This window comes from Mus caroli, chromosome 16 (genome assembly GCF_900094665.2).
Source record: "Mus caroli chromosome 16, CAROLI_EIJ_v1.1, whole genome shotgun sequence".
In the NCBI taxonomy this organism is placed as follows: domain Eukaryota; kingdom Metazoa; phylum Chordata; class Mammalia; order Rodentia; family Muridae; genus Mus; species Mus caroli.
The window spans coordinates 29,407,960-29,415,849 of NC_034585.1; the positions used below are offsets into that span (position 1 = coordinate 29,407,960).

The 7,890-nt window shown below is 47.9% G+C and overlaps 1 protein-coding gene across 1 annotated transcript; it reads left to right on the forward strand.

Annotated features, from left to right (window-relative positions):
• Positions 1 to 5,383: 5,383 nt before the first annotated feature.
• Positions 5,384 to 7,663, forward strand: Tm4sf19 (transmembrane 4 L six family member 19). Its single transcript, XM_021185661.2, has 4 exons — positions 5,384 to 5,651; positions 6,202 to 6,267; positions 7,185 to 7,354; positions 7,480 to 7,663. The coding sequence occupies exons 1-4, from the start codon at positions 5,451 to 5,453 to the stop codon at positions 7,661 to 7,663; spliced, it is 621 nt and encodes a 206-aa protein (XP_021041320.1). The 5' UTR covers positions 5,384 to 5,450.
• Positions 7,664 to 7,890: the final 227 nt, after the last annotated feature.

A 7,890-nucleotide genomic window follows, 5' to 3' on the forward strand; every position in this document is an offset into this window, starting at 1 on the left:
CAGAGGAGGCTGAGGGACTGCTCCTGGGTGCATCAGTGACTCACTAAGACCGTTGAGCTTGTGAGTCCATGTGTCCTTCCTTGGAATCACATGAAAGTGAGCAGAGAATGAGTGGGTCACGAGCACAGGGTTCGCCTGGGACAGAATGATTTTTCAGTGGAGGCCCGTGGGCAGCTGTGGACACCCACGCCCACTCGAGTTCACATGAATACCCAGGCGACTGCTACATATGCAGGACCTTTCCGACCCCGCAAGCCTAGCCGGCTGGGGCTGCCGGAGGAGCCAAGGTCCATTTTGAAGAGTGTCTCCTCCACTTTCTTGTTCTCCCATCCTGATTCTTGCCATCACAAACAGGTAAGCAGAGATGAGAGGGTCCTCTAAAATGATATATCCTAGACCAGCAGGGCTTAGCCGTTTAGACTGCCAGTCTTGCAATACCAGCTCTGCTGCTTAACCACTGGGACTTGAGGCTGTCTCTCAGTGAACAGTGTCTTGGCAAACTTCAGGCCTCTGTACCTGCCTAGAATACCTTTCCCATCCAGTGCCTCCTTAATAGTTAAGTTTTGCCATGACAGCACTCCTTGCAGGAGGCCTTGCTGTTTCCCACAAGGGTCAAGCTGTCCTGTGAGAGAGCTTCTACCCTTACTGTACTTTATCCTCCTTGCTTTTTGTCTGTTCCCCTAGCTCTATAGTCCTCGAGGGAAGGGACTGCTTTGTTTTGATTTTCACCATTTTCTCCCTAGGTTCTAGTGCAGTTGTCTGGCTTAACATCCACTAAAGGATGCAGGGAAAGATGGGAGTGGGGAAACCGGACACAGAATTTGTGATCTTCCTCCCAGGCAAGTGCTCCTGGGCCCAGACAGTGGCTGATGATTGGTTCACATGGCCTGCACCTCAGGTTCTAGGGAGGGCCTCCTCTATGGCCTAGTTTTAAGATTTGACCTTTGGGGGATAATGGTACATACCTGCGGTCTTATCACTTGGGAGGTGGAGGCAGAAAGATCAGAAATTCAAGGCCAGCTTCTGCTACAAGAGACCCTGTCTCAAAACCAAAACCAAACCAAACTTGACCTGATTTTGGCTGCCTCTGCTCACGAGAAAATGAGCTCTTTGCTAATCTGACTCACATGTTTGGAAGGCTGTCTCGGGGTGTTGTGGTTTCTAAGGGAACAGTCTCGGAGAGGAAGTGAAAGGCAAACCAAGTCACAGCATCCTTTCTCTGTAGATGGAGTAGGGCCCTCTTGCTCTTCTCAGGGCAGGCCAGCCAAGGGTTACTAGTGACTGAGCAGGGCCAGAACCTTCAGGGACAGACTCTTGTCTTAGTTCCCCTTCAAGGTATCCTTTTCCTTCATTTTCAGTTAAAATTTTATGTTGCAAGCTAAGCATGTCCAGAGACATCTCTGTTCATCGCTTCGACATATAAGTACCACCCTCCTCAAAAAATTCCTAGTTTTCCATGACAACTTCATTTGAGCCTGCTCAGAGTGCCTTAGCTGAGCTCGTGTACATACACTTAGAGCGGGGCCACCCCGGTCTGACTGTGAATTAAGCCCTCGAATGGAATCCTCTTGCTCCGTTTGTTCTCTTTGGCAGTACGTATAAACATCCTTACCTACTTCTTTACGTCTTGGCCACGCTGGTTCTGGCTTGGCACTCATTGAGACACTGCGAGCCTGTTGTGTCCCGTTAGGTGCTCTCTGAATTCCACTGACCCAAAAGACCACACTCAGGTTTGCAGTTTTTTCTCTATTTGTTTAAATTTGTTTTGTTTTGTTTAGCCTAGGCTCATGCAGCCTAGGCTGGCCTCAAATACACACTGTAGCCAAGGTTGGCCTGAACTCTAAATCCCTTGTTTCCAATCCCATGTGTGTGCTGGCATGGAGGCACACACCTCCATGCCTGACTTCAAGAATTATTCATTTGTTGATTATCTAAAGTTCAGTAATAACTTTAAGTCTTTTCTTGTTTGTTTCTTTGTTTGCTTATTGAAGCAGGGTCTCTTGTAGCTACGGTAGGCCTTAAACTCACTATGTGGAGAACAGCCTTGAACTCCTAATCTCTTCGACTCTAGTTCCCAAATCTGGGACCATAGGTGTGTGCCACTGGGCCTGGCGCAGGCTCACTCACTAACATTCCAGCCCTTCCTTTTGGCTTTCCTGAGAGAAAACAGCACAAGGAGAGTTTGGTTTGGGTACTTGGTGGGCTCTCTAAACAGTCGTGTGGTATGAGCAGGTGCTGAAGGCATTCCTGGGCCAGGTTCAATATATGTTCCTGGATGGCCAGTAGCAACCTCTCAGTCCTTCAGTCGGTCCTTCCCAGGCCTGGCAAAATCAGTCTGAGAGGCCGTGGGTTAATGTCACAAGCGGAACACTGACCTTAAATGGCAAGGTAATCTGAGGAGGGAAGACTGCCCAGATCACAAGATGATGAGGAACTTGTACAAGGGGGAAACCCCCCAGCCTCCAGCATGGCAGGGAGGAATATTTTGTAGAGGGCCTAGTCTCTCCATAGCTGGACAAGGGTCAGATCCTCACAGGGGCTTCGAAGCTGAATCTGGAGCAAGGAGGTGAGCTTCATCTTTCCTCGCTCTTCACCACTCCCTTCCCTGCAGGTCTCAGGTGAAAGCTGTCCTCCACCCCCACCCCCAGCTCCACTAGCAAGACCCAGACATCCTTTCACTTGGAACGAGCTACTTTATTCTGTGTGCAAGGGCTTGGCAAAGGCCACTCCCCACACAGAACAGGAAAATGGCAGCGGGAAGTAGGTGACTGGGGGGAGCGGGGAGAACATGGGCTGAGGGGAATCACAAGCCACCAAGGGCAGTGGGGACCAGCTGAGGAGAGAGCCTGCCTCTAAAGTGCTGTTTCTGGCGACCATCTTACCACAAACTGTAGCTTGCACAAGCTAACAAGGCAAGGTATAATTGGTGATGCACGCCCAAAGCCAGAGGCAGACTGATCAATTCGAGTTTGAGGCCAGGTTGGTTTACATACTGAGGTTTAGGTCAACCAGGCTAAATAGTGAGACCTTGTCTCAAGTAAAACAAACTTCTGGCCGGGTAGTGGTGGCATACACCTTTAGTCCCAGCACTTGGTAGGCAGAAGCAGGCGGATTTCTGAGTTTGAGGCCAGCCTGGCCTACAAAGTGAGTTCCAGGACAGCCAGGGCTATACAGAAAAACCCTGTCTCAAACAAACAAACAAACAAACAAAAAACTTCTGACAAGTGCAGGTCTTCTGTCTGTCTCTCTGTCTCTCTGTCTCTCTCTGTCTCTCTGTCTCTGTCTCTGTCTCTGTCTCTGTCTCTCTCTCTCTCTCTCTCTCTCTCTCTCTGTCTCTCTCTCTCCTTCTTCCTTCCCCTCCATCCCCATCCCCAGGTTAACATTAAACACCTGGGTTTATATGATCTTCCTTCTCCTGCCTCACCTTCCCATGCAGGACTACAGGTATGAACAACCATGCTGGCTTTGGTCATTCATGTTTTCCTTTTCTCCACAAAGCTCTGTAATTCTTAGCACATACATCCTGTACCCATTGTTAAAGATATCCATGGATATTTTTGTTTTATGCTATTATAGATATCTTTTTTTTTTTTTTTTCGAGACAGGGTTTCTCTGTATAGCCCTGGCTGTCCTGGAACTCACTCTGTAGACCAGGCTGGCCTCGAACTCAGAAATCCGCCTGCCTCTGCCTCCCAAGTGCTGGGATTAAAGGCGTGCGCCACCACCGCCCGGCTTATAGATATCTTTTAAAGTAAACATTTCACCTTGTCTACATATAGGACAGGATATAATATTAATATTCTGTTCTATATCCTTTGCTAAATTCACTTATTATTTAAGTAATTTTTAGTAGACTGCTTAGGATTTTCTACATATATAACCAGATTATCTTTGAATAATGTTACTTCCTGTTTGTGAATTTTTTCTATTACACTGGACAAACAATAAGAACACTACTGACAGCCAGGTGTGGATCCCAGCACTTGGGAGGCAGACAGATCTCTTTGAGTTTGAGGCCAACTTATTGTACACACTTGACCAGCCAAGGTTACATAGTGAGGCCCTGTTTCAAAAAACAAACCAAATAACACAAACAACAACATTGAAATAATACCACTGACAAGAAGCATAGAAAATGGGCATCTTGATGACAACCTTTAAAAGCTTTATTAAATAGAAAAATAACCATTGGACTGTTGAGATGACCCAGCAGGTGCTTGCCACCAAGCCTGACAAGGTGAGTTCCACCCCTAGTGAGAGCCTGGACTTGGAACTTCCCATGGAACTTCCCACCGGGCCTTAGAGGAAGTCCTGAGACCCCCTCCCTTCCCAGCCAATCAATTTAAAGGTCACCAGAACAATCAATCATTATGTGCCTAGTTGCTGCGGCTATAATCTGCCCTCAAAAATTATATAAAAAGCTTATGAAAGAAAGAGAAGGGGTCACCGCTCCTGTGGGTACAGGATGCCCCCAGCATGCTGGAAAAATAAGCCTGTTGCTTTTGCACTGAACTTGGAACTCCGTTCTCAGTTGGGGGTCTCCTGGAAGCTGAGGCTCATTTTGAGTCTTACACTGGGGTCCCCTCCCCATGATGGAAGGAGAGAACAGACTCCTAAAAACCGTCCTTTGGGGGCCGGAGAGATGACTCAGTGGTTAAGAGCAGTGACTGCTCTTTCAGAGGATCAGTTCCCAGGATCCACACAGTGGCTCACAACTTATAACTATAGTCTATAACTGTAGTCTCATGGGATCAGATGACCTATTCTGGTATAAAGATCGATGTACATGCAGACAAAACATTTATATACATAAATAATTTTTCTTCAAAGGAAGTTGAGCGGGGTGGTGGTAACACGTACCTTTAATCTCAGTACTAGGAGGCAGGGGCAGTTGGATCTCTGTGAGTTCGAAGTCAGCCTGGTCTACAGAGGGAGTTCTAGGACAGCCTACGCCACACAGAGAAACCCTTGTCAAAAAAAAAAAAAGAGAGAGAGAAAGAAAGAGAGAGAGAGGGAGGAAGAAAGGAAGGAAGGAAGGGAGGGAGGGAGGGAGGGAGGGAGGGAGGGAGGAAGAGATGGAGACAGAAAGAAGCCAAGAAAAATTGTCCTATGACCTCTAAATCTATGATGTATGACCATTCCTCTTTTCCTACATGAATAAAATATAATACAATTTTAAAAGAAAAATATAGAAATAGCCTTACTGTTATAATAGGGCACACATAAAATATGATGGAGTGTGGAAATATGTGTCAGAGCTTGGCAGAAAATATATACGAGGATGTAACTCCTATATATTGGGGAAGGCTTAAAAGGGGAACGCGTTTATAAAGCTCTGCCGCTGCCCTTGATAGGATCTGTTCACAGAAGCCGTCTCCATTCTGTCTTATACCACATCCCGTTGGGCATGTCTGCCCTGCTCTGCTGTGACCCTCTTTCATTGTTTCAGGATGCTGTCCTTTTCCCGTGTGGTGGCCTGCTCACGGACCTGTTCCCGCTTCCTGGGACTGAGCCTGGGGACCGCATCCCTGTGTGCTGCTGGTGCCAACATTGCACTCCTCTTTCCTAACTGGGATGTGACCTACCTGATGAGGGGCCTCATTGGCAAGCATGCCATGCTGGGCTCTGGGCTCTGGGGAGGAGGCCTCATGGTATGTGTTTGGGGTTCAGTGAGGAGGAATTCCCAAAGCCTCTTTAGGAGTGGAGCTGAGAGGTAGTGTTGGGTGTTCCAACAAGTCGGTGTTGGGTCCATAAACAGCCCAAAGAGAAGTGGGACTTGTCATGGGTTGCTGGGTGTTGAACTTGGATCCAGGAAGCCTGGATCAATGTTAGCACCTGCAGAGTCAAATCAGGCTAAACCTTCAACCTGGGCCCTAAGGCCATTGCAACAGCTGTGTGTGGCACTAGAAATGCAAATCACCCAGTCTCTTGTAGAGCCATTTATTTTTATGTGTGTGGGTGGTTTTTTGTATGTATGTATTTATGTATGTATGCATATATGTATGTGCACTGTGCGGGTGCAGGAAATTTCAGAGGCCAGAAGAGGGTGTTGGATTCCCTGGAACTGGAGTAACAGGTTGTTAGCCACAGTGTGTGCTGGAAACCAAACCTGGGTCCTCTGAAACAGCATCAGCGTCTTAACCAGGGAGGCATCCCTCTGGCCCCACCTAGTCTCCGGTAACAGACTTCCTTGCTCTCCAGGTTCTCCTGGCAGCCACCCTCATCTCCATGACAGGCAGCTTCAGTAAGAGTGCACCCTGCCTGCAGGTAAGCAAGGTCCCAACCCCTTTAACACAACTCCTGCATTTCCTGCTCTGGAGGCAGAGGGCTGGGGAGGGGGGGGGGCAGTTTTAGGTTTCAGGCTGGAAGTCAGATCCTAACTGTGCCCTTTAACAGCTCCAAACTCTTGACAAGCCGCGTTACTCTTCCAGCTCATCTGTAAGAAGGGAGTTGCTCAGGGCAAAGGAGGAAGTGGCTAATGAACCCCAGATGCCCACAGAAATATGATAAACTTATTTTCTCTGATACACTGATTAGTATGAGTGAACATCAAATTTTCTGAAGGATTTGCTAAAACACAAATCACTCAGTCTCATCCTGGGTTTCTGACCCAGAAAATCGGGATGGACTGGAGAGAGTCTGCATCTCAACACACGTTCCCAAGCCATGTGCTCTTCCTGCTGCACTGGGAGAACCAAGATGCTAGGCTCTGTCAGATTAAGCCAGTTTGAGTCCTCTACCATGAGACCCAATTCCTTGTCTGCCTCCTTCCTGCCTTTTGTGTACTTGATTTGAAAAGGAGAGATCAAGAGTAAGAATTTTGGAGCTTTAAAACCTTGTCACTAGAGAAGAAAAGTGGACGTGCAATAAACAATCTGCCAACTCAGAGCTGAGACACTGCAGTAGAAGGGCAAGAGGCTCAACCTGCTCAAAGGTCCAAAGACCCTGTGCAGTGAGGAGATGAAGATACATGTGTCTGCCTGCCTGCCTGTCTGTCTGTCTGGCCTTTCTCAAAAACCTCATCTTGACTCTACCCAGCAACAGACACTTTATCAGCCACGCGTAGACATGTGTTAAGGGTGGGAGAATGCCTGGCCACCAGAAAAATTAGACTTGGCCATGTCACCCCACTCCTCCCCCCTGGCCACAGCTCTGTGTGAGCTGGGTTTCTGCCTCCTCTGTAGGTGCTCACTGCTCTGTTGTCAAGTGGCCTGGCTCTGCTTGGGGCTGTGATTTCCTTTGTCACTTCCGGAGTAGCCTTGAAAGATGGTCCCTTTTGCATGTTCGATGTCTCATCCTTCAATCAGACACAAGCTTGGAAATTCGGCTATCCCTTTAAAGATCTACACAACAGGTAACAGTCACTCATAAGCCCAGTCCCGTGATTTGGGCCAGGGGAGCCCGACCCTGGGTTTTCTATTGGAGTTCCTCGATTGTTTTTTCTTCTTTATCAATCCCTGACCTCCTTCTTGGGTGTAGGAATTATCTGTATGACCGTTCACTTTGGACCTCCGTCTGCCTGGAGCCCTCTAAGGCTGTGGTTTGGCACGTGGCCTTCTTCTCCATCCTCCTGTGTATCAGCCTCCTCCAGCTTCTCTTGGTGGCCATCCATCTTGTCAATAGCATCCTCGGCCTGTTCTGCAGCTTCTGTGAGAAGCACTAGGTAACGGATGCCCTCTCGTGAATTGGCGCGCTCAGGACAAGCTTCCCCCAACCTTTTCTGCAAGAATAGGCTGTGAATCCCTTTTAGACCTTCTTATATAGGATGACAGGGCTGCCTTGCTCATAGGGGGAATGACACAAGAAATTGAAAGTCATGCTGTGTTCTTTAAGATGATATGTTAATACAACAAAGTCATGCTGCTGTATAAATGATCTCAGTTCAGCCCC